Here is a 15,261-nt window from a genome sequence, read left to right as displayed (position 1 = left end):
GGGTGCACCATCAAACTGAAACCCTGCTCTGGCCCTTCTGCTACTAGGCGCCAATCTTGACCCTACCCTTACACATAAGGACCAATTGCCATGCAGTTTACTGCTGCCAGTTCAGGAATCATCTCAAACTGAAAAGGCTCCAAGGTATGTTTCTGACTGGATGGCAAGGGAAAGTTTGGGATCTGGTTCTTTCAGAGCAACTCACACAACATAGAAGGGTTGTTGGAGGTTCGACAAAACAAGGCATGGGCCCCATGTATGAGATATGCAAACATTGTTGTTGTTGTTTAGTTGTTTAGTTGTGTCTGACTCTTTGTGAGCCCATGGACCAGAGCACGCCAGGCACTCCTGTCTTCCACTGCCTCCCGCAGTTTGGTCAGACTCATGTTGGTGGCTTTGAGAACACTGTCCGACCATCTCGTCCTCTGTCGTCCCCTTCTCCTTGTGCCCTCCATCTTTCCCAACATCAGGGTCTTTTCCAGGGAGTCTTCTCTTCTCATGAGGTGGCCAAAGTATTGGAGCCTCAGCTTCAGGATCTGTCCTTCCAGTGAGCACTTGGGGCTGATTTCCTTCAGAATGGATAGGTTTGATCTTCTTGCAGTCCATGGGACTCTCAAGAGTCTCCTCCAGCACCATAATTCAAAATGCAAACATAAGTGGCAATAATGTCACTTCCAGCTACTCACACGTACTTATGGAGAAGTTATATCATTGGCAGTTGAAGCCTTGCCGATGTGTGCAGTGACTCAGTTACCCGATAGTGTCCCTGTTCAATTCTTCTTCTTATAGGTGACTGATATAAGCATGTAACACTCTACGAGTTTTGTTGGAACAGGTCAATGTTATTTTACTACAGAATCAATAAAATAAAAATATTCTCCCTGGTTTTCCAATCTACCCGGCTTATTCCATTTCAGCAGCATGATTTAGAGCAGACACGTCCAACAGGTTGATCGCAACCTACCGGTTGATCGCGGGTGTGTCCCTGGTCGATCGTGGTATTAAGGAAAGTGGTTGCCTGTGTGATCCTTAATGATTCCCAGAAAAGCTCAACAACTCTGGGGCATCCCTCTCCCCCAAAAAGTTCAATAACTTTGTTCACTCCTCCCCTAAAAAAAGCTCAACAGTTTTTGGCAATGGGTAGATCACAACCAGTTTTTTTATACTGGGAGTAGATCACAATCTGTTGGAAGTTGGACATGCCTTATTTAGAGGAACTGGAGGGTGGGGTGATTAATTTTTGACACATAATTTATTTTTAAAAATGGAACTATGAAATCCCCACCAATCTACTTCAAATCACTCAGAGATCTACTAGCAGATCCTGATCTAACTTCTGCTCATCACTGGTTTACAAGACACCTCAAGGAGAGATGGCAAAGGCTGCAAGTAGAAGCTCACCAATACCATAAAGGCTACAGCAGGCATCCCCAAACTTCGGCCCTCCAGATGTTTTGGGACTACAATTCCCATCATCCCTGGCCACTGGTCCTGCTAGCTAGGGATCATGGGAGTTGTAGGCCAAAACATCTGGAGGGCCGCAGTTTGGGGATGCCTGGGCTACAGCTTGAAGAAACGTCTCTATTTCTGAGTTCTCACTTCTAAAAAGGGTGAATCCTATAAGGAACCTTGATCCTTATAGATAGTCAGCATTTTGAGCACTGTTTCTTCAACAGAGTGGGCGAAGATTCCCAGTGCTGGATAAGTCATTTCCTGCAATTTCTAAGGATCTATACTGTCATTTTACAGAGCAGTCAATTCCCCTTTATAACTAAGAACAGTATTTCTAGTACAATATTACAGTGGAGGGGGGATTGAATTTGCTTTAGTATTAACCTCTTTCCTGGATGCTATCCCAAGGCATTTCTGAAACTCATTTATTAGACTAGCTTCACACTCACATTCTCCTCTCCACAAGCTATCTGTAAAGGGACTATCCTTACAAAAAATAATGATTTTGTATGTTACAGTTTCACAGCAGAACTTCGGTTCACTTAAATTCAATGTATACCCTCAAGCAAACAACGTTTACAGCTCTAGGAAGGAGCAAGATGTATTTAAAGGGGGAAATGCATAAAATCAAGAGCAGCAAGGAAAAATTAAAGATATTTTATGAATTTCATGCTAAGAATGGGAAGCCCAGCCTTAAGGTTGGAAAGCATGTACATGAATGCCTGAATGCAGACAGATAAAAATTTCACATCTACAGAAGTGCATATTCATCCAAACATCTGCACTCCCCTATTCATGTTGCTTCTGATATTGTTGTTGTTGTTTAGTCGTGTCTGACTCTTCGTGACCCCATGGATCAGAGCACGCCAGGCACTCCTGTCTTCCACTGCCTCCCACAGTTTGGTCAGACTCATGTTGGTAGCTTCGAGAACACTGTCCAACCATCTCGTCCTCTGTCATCCCCTTCTCCTTGTGCCCTCCATTTTTCCCAACATCAGGGTCTTTTCCAAGGAAGTCTTCTCTTCTCATGAGGTGGCGAAAATATTGTAGCCTCAGCTTCTGGATCTGTCCTTCCAGTGAGCCCTCAGGGCTGATTTCCTTCAGAATGGATAGGTTTGATCTTCTTGCAGTCCATGGGACTCTCAAGAGCAGGCATCCCCAAACTTCGGCCCTCCAGATGTTTTGGGCTACAATTCCCATCTTCCCCGACCACTGGTCCTATTAGCTAGGGATCATGGGAATTGTAGGCCAAAACATCTGGAGGGCCGCAGTTTGGGGATGCCTGCTCAAGAGTCTCCTCCAGCCCCATAATTCAAAAGCATCAATTCAATTCAATGTACCTAATGGAAATTTTCATAGCAAAAACTACTGCTGTGCAAGGTAGAACTCTCCCACCCACAAAAAGCAAAAATAAAATAAAAATATTTCGCCCTGAACTATTTTTTAAAAGATTAATAGAATTTTTACTTTTATTGCCTTGTTCTCCCCAAAGGCATCAGCTCGCCCCCTCCCCCAAATACATGCTGTGATAGTTTCTAGGGGCTTCTTGCACAATAGAGGACCAGGGAAGAAGTGAAGTTGACTTACCTTCTGGAGATAGCGTGGAAAGCTAAAATCGTGTATAGCCAAAACCAGCTCTCTGATTTGATTGGTGGGGCTCTGCAAAGTTCTTCCGAGATCTCACAAGGCCATCTGGCATCTAGTGAGAGCCTTTCAGAGCCCAGTAAACAAGTCTGAGAGCTGTGTTTTTGTGTGGTTTTTTTAATGGATTCAAGGTCGGGGTAGATCAGAACTCATAGATAAATGTGACCTTTTCCAATTCATACACTGCCTACAAAAATCAATTGGAATAAATAACCTTATTGCATTGTATGGCCAGGCAGAGGTACAATGGAACTAAACAATTGAAATGAAGACACCATTATCTAATGTAAAAACAGGAGTCCTTCAATCATCACTAAAGCTTTGTTTGTGTTCTTTAAAAGATTATCTCCATCTCAGAATGAATTCTGTTCTTTCAATATTGCCAACTATACGCTAAAAGGGAGGCAAAAGAAACCTCTCTTAAAAGGAGGGTGGGCAAACTAAGGCCCGTGGGCCAGATCAGGCCCAATTGCCTTCTGGATCCGTCCCATGGACAGTCCGGGAATCGCCGCAAGAATCGCCAGCACGTGCGTTCTTTCCCTCTCCCTCACACGGCAGCAGTGATGCCTCCTCCCTCCCTCCTCCTGGCTTCTCCCCGCCCTGCCTAGAGAAGGAAGGGGGCTGGGCTTTGCTGGTGCCAGCAGCAGCAGCAGCAGCGCTCAAGTGGCCACCATTTTAAGCAGCCCCTCTCTGAAGCCCTTTCGCCTGCCGCTCATCGTCCCGCCGCCGCCAGCCCCTGCCGCTCACAAGACACAGGAACTCTCCAATCTGTTTGTGATTTATATGACCAAATAATCTCATGGTTGGCACATTCTGACTAAATAGGAGTTTATCTGGTAACATTCATGAATATTTGGTAAGTTTGGTAGAAATATGAACCTTGTATTCCATTATGGGATATATTTTACGCCATTCATTCAAGTTTTCTATGATTGTTATATTCTATTTTCTTGCAATTTTATTCCTCCTGTTTTTCAGCACAGACAGAGGGAACCTACTGCAATCAGCCCTTTGGGACTTCCTTCTCTATTAGGGCCGCTTACTTTTAAGGAAAGGGCTAGTGCTGTGATGTTTTTTATTGTGCCGATCTGTACGTGATCTTTCATATGTATAAGAAGGATATTGACAAGCTGGAACGTGTACAGAGAACAGTGACCAAGATGATCAAGGGTCTGGAAATCAAGACTTATGAGGAACAGCTGAAGGAGTTAGAGGGGGAAAGGGGATACTGAAAGGAGATATGATAGCCATATTCCAGTATCCAAAGGGCTGTCAGATGGAAGACGAAGCAAGCTTGTTTTCTCCTGCTCTGGAAGCTAGGGCCTGAACCAATGTATTCAAGTTACAAAACTGATTCTGATTAAACACCAGGAATAACTTTCTGAGAGTAAGAGCTGTTTAACAGTGGAGTAGACTCCCATGAGAGGTGGTGGGCTCTCCTTAGGGTTGCCAGACTCAATAGAGGACAGGACTTCTGTGCCTTTAATTGCCCTGCTCTCTTTTGAGTCTGGAAACCTTAAAGAGAAACCAGCAGGCCCTTCGTTTAATTTCCACTGGCATCTGGGGATAGACTTGTCGATCGTGGTCGACCAGTTGGACATCCCTGAACTAGATGAACTTCGGAGTCCCTTCCAACTCAACAATTCTATGAATTCGGTGTTGTTGTTTTTTAAAGAAAAGAAAGTCGTTGGCTGAGATACAACTTCATTGTTCTTCCCCAGATCCCTGCCTCTAATTCACACAAAGCTACGTGACAAGAGGCATTCATTGAGTTTCATGGCTAAGAAGGAACTTGGACCCAAATTTCTCCAATGCAGGTGCCATGCTTAATCTACAAAGCCACACTTGGGTTGTAAGCTCAGAGATCCAAATATATGTACTCAAAAGACTTACTGTAATTTACAACCACACGGTCTAGATTTCAAATTACATTTTTGCTTTGAAGGAAGTAACACCAACAGTAAGATCTAAAGTTCAGATGTTTTAAAAAAAGCCCATTTTCTCATAGAAATGAACTGAACGGCTTTTTCCCTTTAAGGGAAGGAAGGCAACAGTGTATTGCATATTCACCATGCATGCCAATTACTTGATTAATATATTTTCAATAACGCATATATCAGCCATACAGCAAACTGTCCTATTTAGAGGAGTACCAGGATATAAATGTACATAATTTGATGAATAAGTGTTTCTTTCTGAGGGAGGTGTCTTTAGGAATTAACTTTAAAAAATAATGTCTATTTAGGAAAGTCAATATACTATTAAACAATTAGAAAGGATTTGTTTATTTTTGGGTGTTTACATCTATTCAAATCTTACAAATCAAAACAATAGTGCAGAATACTAATTGCGTTGCAACATAGTGGGAAAAACCCAGAAGCACTTTCTTTTATTGATTTGTTTAGCTCAAAAATAATTAAGTTTTATGCAACTGATATAACTCCTGCCAAATAACACATTTTTGTCCATAATACTATTTTAATTATTCAATAAAAAACATGGGGAAGTAGTTTTTAATTTCTCACATAAACGGAATATACTTTATTTCAATTCATAGGCTTGGTGAATTTATTTCTGCAATCAAAAATTGTGTCTCTTTGTTGTTATTTGTGCTGTTTTATGGGCCCACCTGTGTTGCCCCTGGGGGCTATGTAAAGCAGCACAGAAAGAATGTCAAATGGCAGAATGTTGTTATGGAGGCACCCTCATGGCTTAGCAGTTTGCCGCATAAAACAGAGTTTGAATCCCTTAATGAAAACATGAAAATTCAAGGAAGTCACTCTAAAAAATGTGAGTATTTTCAATAACTGATTTTCTAAGGTGCTTTCACTCTCTGCAGGTAAGTTTTGTAGAAATAAAAAATAACAACATATGGCATTCCTTTTAAACGATTATATCTACAACCACTTTTTCAAGGATGCAATGAGAAAGAAGATATAAGGTTCAGAAACTTGCAATAATTCCACCCAGTATTAAGAAAACAGAGGAACTCTTTCATAAGGCTTGTATTACTTGTGTAGTTTTTTACAAAAATGCAGTGCAAACAGAAATATACAAAGAGCATGCAATATTCACAACACGGAAGTCGTGCACTAGCTGGATGGAGAGGAATGGTGGGAGGAACCACTAAGGGAAGAAGACTCAGAGCCTGGGGAGTTATGGTGGAACAACAATAGGTGGTCAGAGGAGGTGCTGGAAGCTGAGGGGGTAACAGGGTTTAGTGAGCTGGGAGAGTCTGTGGCAGAGAGAAGTTCAGAATCAGAGGAAGAAGCAAAAGCAGGAGAGGAGGGGGGCCAAGAGGCAGAGATGAGTCAGGTTGGTGAAGAGTCATGGGTTCCCCTTCCCCTCCTGTGACAAGTTCCTGTCCCCTGGTTTCCCAGAACAAGAAGAGGCTTGAAGAAGAGAGATTGGTGACACGCAACACAGTCTCTGATGGGTGGTGCTGTGGTCTAAACCACTGAGCCTCTTGGGCTTGTTGATCAGAAGCTTACTGGTTCGAATCCCCATGATGGGGTGAGCTCCCATTGCCCTGCCCCAGCTCCTGCCAACCTAGCAGTTCGAAAGCACACCAGTGTGGTGGGAAGGTAAACGGCGTTTCCATGCGCTCTGGTTTCTATCACAGTGTTCCGTTGTGCCAGAAACGGTTTAGTCCTGCTGGCCACATGACCTGGAAAGCTGTCTGTGGACAAACACCAGCTCCCTTGGCCTGAAAGTGAGATGAGCGCCGCAACCTCATAATCGCCTTTGATTGGACTTAACCATCCAGGGGTCCTTTACCTTTACCTAAGGCAGGTGTGGGGAGGTGGGGACCTTCAGTCTCAGAAACTGCTTCATGGGGGCAAGACCTCCTGGAGATGAGTTGCTGTGCTCATTACGCCTGACACGCCTGCACGAATTGCGTTTCTGCTCATAAAGAGTTAACACCAGCTTTCATGGTGTGATTTACTGGTGGCTTGCCTCTGATATAGTAAGCAGGCAGGCCATAGCTTGGTGGTTTAATATGAACATATCTATGCAGAAAAGGTCCCAGTTTCTACCCCTGGCACTGAAAGAACTTGCAGGACTTTAGATGGTTGGGGTCATGGGACAGCTTTGTGTGAACATGAGTGTGTTTGCAGAGAGGAAGAGGTACCAGTCACATTCTAATTTTGGGAGATGCCTGCCGGTCAATGTGCACAATATTGAACTAGATGGGCCAATGGGTTTGACTCAGCGAAAGTCAGCTTCCTTTGCAAATGCATTCTGAACAGATGTCTGAGAAGCTTCCGCGGCAGAAACAGAACATGTTGTAGAATTCTATGTAAGGATTTTGAATATTCATGGACAAATTTGCTGTTGCCACACAACCTAAAAATAAAATTTTGGAGTTTTTCTTCCTTACTCATTTACAGAAGGTCAATTAAAATATTTCCATTATGGGACTCTATGATGTCATTTTGAGTAGCCAATCCTCACTGCAAAGCATTCTGATTCATCACATTCTTAAAAGAGGACAGGGCTGAATAATCTAGAATTGTCTCTTTTGCCAAGTCTATTATCACTAAAGTCTGGCTAGCTTCCTCCAACTCAATGGGTTTAATTTTTAAAGAAACCACTTATTTTATCCCACTTATCTTATCCTACCTTTATACACCATTGTTTTGTAAGAATTTGGATAATTTGATAAGAGTAAAAGGTAAAGGGACCCCCGACCATTAGGTCCAGTTGCGGACGACTCTGGGGTTGCGGGGCTCACCTCGCTTTACTGGCCGAGGGAGCCGACGTACAGCTTCCTGACCATGTGGCCAGCATGACAAAGCCACTTCTGGCAAACCAGAGCAGTGCACAAAAACGCCATTTACCTTCCCACCCAAGCAGTACCTATTTATCTACTTGCACTCCATGCTTTCGAACTGCTAGGTTGGCAAGAGCTGGGACCGAGCAATGGGATTCGAACCGCTAACCCTCTGATCGGCAAGCCCTAGGCTCTGTGGTTTAACCCACAGTGCCACCCGCGTCCCTTTGATAAGAGTAGAGGAAGCAAAAACAGGAGACTTAATTTTCAACCTACTAGGTGTTAAGAACAAGCAGTTCTTGATATATGTACTGGAAAGAATGTGCATCAAATAGTTGAGAGGAGCCTGGTGTTCTCAAGTCAGGGGGTGCCAAGTCAGGAAAGCGAAAGAAGAAGCTTCATGTGAATGAAAGGAAGATGATAGAGAGCCATATGCAGCAATTCCTAATATGCCTGAATTCTATCAACCATTCAGCCTCACCTGAGTAAGCCACACCACAGAACTCCTTGTTAGATGAAAAATCCATGATCATCATCAAGCTCTGGTGGCTTCTTGTTGGCCAGGTAGATGATGGGGCAGCGGGTGGCCCTTTTGATTGACCCAGCTCAAAGATTCTTATGTTAAGTACACACACTGTTCTTGCGCCGCACACAAACCCGGCAACTGGTTCTCATATTTACATTCAAGAGCAATGGTTAAAATAAAATAAAATAAAATAACTGATTTTTTCCCCATACCTTGTAAGCAGCACCTCCGTGGATGATGGATTTGATGAAAATCCCAAGGTCAGCCCCAGTCTCTCGAGATTTGTTGCCCTTTAAGCTCACACCAAGTCCGGCCGAACCCGAGTCATTCAGAGGGATCTCGAAGGTCAATTGCTCTGTGGTGTCAAGCGAAAGAACGCTGCAGTAGGGTTCTCCTTTCTGTTAGACAAAGAAGCAGAACATCTGCATAAACAGACAGGAGTTAAATAAATGCCTCCTTCTCAGGTGCCCTGATCTGCATTTCGCAAGTCAACGATTTGAGAGGTATACACTGAGGGAAAGGAGGCATATTACTTGATTCTCTTTTTTAAAAACATGGTCAATTGGAAATCATCGTGAAAGAAATGCCCCCCTTTGGAACAGAGATTATATATATTACAATTTAAATATAATTAAAATTCTCCAAGTTTCTATAAACAAAAGTGATATACAGAGAAGAAATATGGGTGGGTGTGAAGCCAAGCTATCCCCTAACCCAGCCCCCAAAGGAAAACCCACTTTTTTCATCCCACCTACTCCAATGTTATTCACAACACTGCTTCTTCCATGGTTTGGTTTGGTTCTTTACTGCTGCTCTTTCAGTTTCTTCATAGTCAGGCTCACTCATAGAGCCCAGATAATCAGGAAAATGCAACCAGCATGACATCACAACATGACTTTTCCAACCCACCCCTTCCTGTTATTCCCGCACCACTCTGCTCAGGTGAAAGTTGCAAAGATTTAAAGCAGGTTTCTGCATCTGATGGGAAGCCCTGGTGGTCTTAACACCAATGCTTAGCTGCCAAGTATCCTGTTTTTCGCGGGAAACCCCCGGATTCTAATCCATTACCCGCGGTTCTCCCGAATGGAGAAAAATCCCGGAAATCCCCCGGATTTCCTACCTGCCAGGGAGCCTCCATTTTGGGTGCTGCCCTGCCCTTGTGTGGGCACCAGAAATAGGGCAGAGTGGCACCGGAAGTTGCTTCTACGCATGCCTGGCAGCCATCTTGGTGGTGGCCGCATGGCGGTGGGCATGCATAGAAGTGACTTCTGGTGCCACTCTGCCCTATTTCCGGTGCCCACACATGGGCAGAGCGGCCCCAGAAGATGCTTCTATGCGAATTCCGGCGCCACGCCACTGCTGATCCCGCATTTTTCAGTGGGAAACTTGGCAGGTATGCCAATGTGAGGACCTTGAAATCAACTGGCAACCAATGCAATGTAATAAAATGAAACAATTTAGCCTATGGGATGCTGCCACAAGGAGAGTTCAGAGGTTAGCACAGCAGTTCCTGTCCTCACACTAAATGGGGAAACACATTCACCTCTATTTGAAACAAAATAACCAACGGAGCAACTTGTTCTTCATTAAAACATGAACACTTGTACACATAACCTTTGACTTGGTCCTAGTCAAGAGTGCCAATCAGGACGCTTCCCCAAAATCTCTTTTGTGGACCACCACTGAAAGCTACAAAAAAAGTAGCTTCCACCCCTAAAACCCTTGATCAGGTGCTCCCACAATGCAATTAAAACCTACTATTTTTAGTTCTGTGGAAAACTAAAATAAATAATACAGTTTTAATCTGAAAGCCTCCATATGGGGGAGGGGGGGAGATATGCAAGGTCTACTGAACCTCAATTCCAATAAGTATCAAGAGCAAATATTTAATATATTTAACCATATGACAAAGTTAATGCATTTCATTTAATTGGAAAACATAAAAGTGGCCTGATGTTGACATTAATATTTTTTGTCTGATCTAGCTCTTTTTTTCTTTGTTAACTTTTCTGACATATATTTTTAAATAAAAATAAAAGATGCTCATGTGCAAGTCTGAGTCCTTCAGAAGAGAACTGTCCAACTAGTACGATTGGAAAATGAATGTTACTTTGCAATCACTGAATCATAAAAGCTCCCACTTTTAGGAATAAATAAATAAATAAATAAATAAATAAATAATCAATCTAGTAAAGGAAACATTTTTGGGTTTGCGACATTATGATTTTGAAACACTAACTCAGCTCTAGATCACTGCAGTTACGAGTAGTTTTGTTCAAATAAAAACATAAGGCCAAATGGAAATCTGTTGAAAATGTTGAAAAGTAAATCAGAAAACACACATGCTCGTCATTCTTCCCAGCTATAAAACCACCTTTAGATTGTTTACTGTTCTGAAGTTGACAGAACTGGGTGCATTTTTATTAGACCATATAAATATTCTGTATGTGGGCTGCGTCTAGCACTGCCTACGTTTGAGCAGAGCAGACTTACACCTCCCTCTCCTTTGCACTTTAGCCTTCTGTGCGCCCTCAAAATCTGCTTCTGATGGCTGATGATTTAGCACCCCTTCTCTTCTTTCCCCCATAATGAACTATCCCTCCCTTGGCTTTCTTTCAGCTCACTCATTTCTCCAATTCACTCTTTTCTAGCCATCCAGCATCCACATCTTCCAACTCTCCAATTTATTTCTAACATGTCTCAAGACAAGGACTGGGATGCAAATTGCTTTTTTCACATCTTAGGCCACTAAGGCTTTTCCCCTTTGAAAAGCAGAATACATGACACGCAGTATCACAAACTGTTTCCTTCCCACTCAACTGCTGCATTCATGTGGCATGCTACTCAAGTAAAGGTAAAGGTAAAAGACCCCTGGACGGTTAAGTCCAGTCAAAATTGATTGTGGGATACGGCATTCATCTCGCTTCAAGCCAAGGGAGCCAGCGTTTGTCCGCAGACAGCGTTCCAGGTCATGTGGCCAGCATGACTAAATCACTTCTGGTGCAACGGGACACCGTGGTGAGTGCCAAAGCGCACAGAAATGCTGTTTACCTTCCTGCCACAGCAGTACTTATTTGTCTACTCACGCTGGTATGCTTTTGAACTGCTAGGTTGGCAGGAGCTGGGACAGAGCAATGGGAGCTCACCCCGTAGCAGGGATTTGAACTGCCGACCTTCTGATCGGCAAGCCCAAGGCTCAGTGGTTTAGGCCACAGTGCCACTTGCGCCCCCTGATGTGTAAGTATTATGTAGAACTGAGCATGCACATGAACAGCTGTGTTACCATAAGGCAGATTGAACTTCGCAAACCTCTGGCACCGATGTGCGGATTCAAACTGCCAACCTTACGATCATCAAGCCCAAGAGGCTTGGTGGTTTAGACCACAGTACCACCTCCAAGCACCCTTGGTATCTTTAGATCCTGGCCAGGAGATCATAAAACAGATTCATCTATCTAGTGGATTTTGAAATACTGCACCACACACACACACACACACACACACACACACACACACACAACAGCTTCGAGGCAATGTTCAAAATTAATATGTTAATAAAAGCACAATGTGATAAAATAAATGCAGCTGAAAACAAACATGAGCTAAACAGATCAGATATTGAAACAGCACCAGATAAGGCTGGGATACATGGAGAAGTGTGAAGGAGTTGTAAGGCATCATACTGTGAAAAGCCGTCCAATCTTTCTTTTCTTGTTGATTCAACAAAAAGCAGAGCGACGGTGGGAAGGCCATCATGGACCCGAGGTAATTCAACTCTATATACACACATTTTTTCAAGAAACATTGAAGCTGTTCTGATCTGCCTGTCTCCACAGTGGTGGTTGCAGAGTCCCTCGGGACTGGTCAAACAGAAGGCAGGGAGACCAAGGGCAGTTGGTGCCAGAGCCAAAGACAGGGAGAGCCAACTAACTCACTTTGTTCCATGCGGAGTTGTACAAGGGCAACACTGAGCCGAAGGAGGAGGAAACTGTCATACAGAGTGACCCACCGGCCTGGCTGTAAATAAGAAAGTAGGAGGGCTTGGCTACAGGGAGACTGAAGTTGGTGGGGGCCTAATGGACCAACATCCATTGTGCAACTGAAGGCAGGCAAAGGAACACAGCAGGGCAGTGACTTCAGCACTAAGGACAGCTCCCAGTGAATGCATTGTCCAAGAAATGCTGGAGTGAAATCGATGAGCTTGTGTGTGCAAGTCCAATCCTTCTAGGCTCCACCCCCCTTGCTGGAAAAATGTAGATTCTTAAAGGGAAAATGTAGATTCTTAAAGGGGCAATACCTTTTGATTTATGTCACACCCCATCTTCTTTAAACAGATCTTTTGTTCAGACTACAGTGGTAACCTGGGTCTGTGAACAGTCCTGTTAACGAACTATTTGGGCAACGAACTCCGTAAAACCGGAAGTAGGTGTTCCGGCTAGTGAACTTTGCCTCAGAAGATGTATAGAAGCTGAACGGTGGATAGACACCGGAGGCCTCAGTACAGACAACGTGCCTCAGTTTAAGAATGCTTTGGTTTAAGAACGGACTTCCAGAATGAACTAAGTTCATAGATCGAGTTACCACTGTATTACGTATTTTCAGTTTTCCCATGACAAGAATATGAATAAAATGCTATGTTAGACAGACTTGGGAAAAGGGGTTTTATTGAATAATTAAGCTATAGCACCACTATGGCAGGGATGTTACTGATTTCAAAGTCCATCTCTCCCATTAACATATAAGCAATACAATATAAGCTTCTTGGGAAACTTTTGCACATAGTTGTACCCATCTGTTGAAGCACCACGCGTACATCTTCGTACAGACAAGTGCACCTGTGTGTTTACTTGCTTTTTTGCCAAGTTATTTTATTGTACCAAATTGCCAACTTTACTCCCCACTTCCAATGGAGCAACAGAATTAATTGGAGCACAGCAATTATCTCAATTTATATAACGTGCTTGTGTAACAACAAATATTCTGCACACCTGTTCATAGCTATCACCGGAATGTTCTCCATTTCCATCTGCAACAATTTTATTATGGGTATTTTAATAAATACTTAAGTCTGAACACGCCAAACCTCTGATCACAACAAATCCCAGTGTAGCAGAATCTAAAAAGCAACAATACAGGAGAGAAGTATTCTTTTTAAAATAATAATGATGATGATGACAATTTAGAGGATTTGGGGAACAAACTGTTCTAATTCTAACTGTACTCCTAAATAAATACAGAGCTAAGTGACTGGATTACCAAAATAAGCACAGCGCCAAAAACAACATGACAAACAAATTTAGGTGTTCAAGTGTTTCATGTTTTTTCCTAAGATTTATTAGTTTATTAAAAGGGAGTGAGTGCATGCATTAGTTCTTTGCACCAATCTGCTGGGTTATCGTCAGACTGTGTGGGTATGCTATCAGTACCAAAATAGAGTTGTTAAAATGTGTTGAAGCGAGACGACAGATATAAATATACTAAATCATTTTCAAGTATTAGGTTTCCTTCAGCTCTCCGCTTACATCCAGTTTGGAATCCATAATATTTCGCAGCTATTTACCTCACTGGAGCTCTCTGGAAAGCAAATAAGTGGTTTGCACAAAGCTCTGAAATTTAGGGTGGATACTTTCACAATGCCAAAAGAAGAAGTGTATCGCCAAATAAAAACAGAAGGCCACATTTGCATAACATTTGCATGTCCTAATTTATATGTATAGGTACATTATTTGGAAATAATAATAATAATAATAATAAATTTTTATTTATACCCTGCCCTCCCCAGTCAAAAACCGGGCTCAGGGCGGCTGACACCAACAGAATTACAATAAAACATAAAAACAATTAATTAAAATACAGATTAAAATACCGTATTAAAATTTAAAGTGCAGCCTCAATTCAAGTATTCCATAAATCCAAACCATGAGGGAGGAAAAACACAGGGGTCAAGCTGAGTCTAACCCAAAGGCCAGGCGGAACAGCTCTGTCTTGCAGGCCCTGCGGAAAGATGACAAATCCCGCAGGGCCCTGGTCTCCTGGGAAAGAGCATTCCACCAAGTTGGGGCCAGTACTGAAAAGGCCCTGGCTCTAGTAGAGGCCAATCTAGCCATCTTATGGCTCGGGATCTCCAGATTAATGACTATAATTTAAACAGAAATACAATACACCTCACCACAATGAAGGCTGTGGCTAGGTGACCTATGTTTATGCTTGGTTTTCTCTCCAAAGTCCCTGCTCTCTTTTTAAACTGAACAGCTCTTAGAGGTCTGCTTCTGTAAGGTATAATGAATGACAATCCTATCTAAATTAAATTTAAAAAATCCTTCCAGTAGCACCTTAGAGACCAACTAAGTTTGTCATTGGTATGAGCCTTCATGTGCATGCACACTTAAGTTAAAAAATAATAATTGTACACCAGCTAGTTTAGGAACAATCCATTCTGATCTCATTCTTCTCACATCAGGTTTTCTTATCTGTGGAAGGTAACACACTTATACATTCTTAGCAGTGAGATTACTTTCATTACCTTCACAGTAATGAAAAAACAGGCTTGATCTGCTTTAGCTTGAGGAATAGAAAGCCATTAGTAAAATCTCAACAGTGAAGCAGCTGCTTAAGGATGCAACTTCTCAGAGCAGAGGCTGTGCTTGCTCTGGCCATTAGGTGACAAGAAAAGCACTGTGAAAAATTGTTATACTGCTTGCTATATAGTAATAAACTACTAAGTGTGGAAGAAGCAGCTGAATGAATAGTTTGCATATGTTGTCACAACAGTTCCTAGGCCTAATGGACAAAATAAAAACTGACCCATCACCAGTTCTGGGTGGTATCCGACAGAGAGCTCAAACGTGAACATACGGATCTAACAA

General features: G+C 42.7%; 1 protein-coding gene across 2 annotated transcripts in view; it reads right to left on the bottom strand.

The window, feature by feature from the left end:
* PARD3B (par-3 family cell polarity regulator beta) overlaps positions 1-15,261 on the bottom strand; it is a 539,269-nt gene that overhangs the window by 339,880 nt on the left and 184,128 nt on the right. For both annotated transcript variants that reach the window (XM_060281957.1, XM_060281959.1), the window contains exon 11: positions 8,609-8,794. In XM_060281957.1, coding sequence (XP_060137940.1) covers positions 8,609-8,794 — 186 coding nt within the window. The remainder of the gene's footprint in view (positions 1-8,608; positions 8,795-15,261) is intronic.

Source organism: Zootoca vivipara, chromosome 1 (genome assembly GCF_963506605.1).
Source record: "Zootoca vivipara chromosome 1, rZooViv1.1, whole genome shotgun sequence".
Lineage (NCBI taxonomy): Eukaryota > Metazoa > Chordata > Lepidosauria > Squamata > Lacertidae > Zootoca > Zootoca vivipara.
This window is presented reverse-complemented; position numbering and strand designations above follow the sequence as displayed.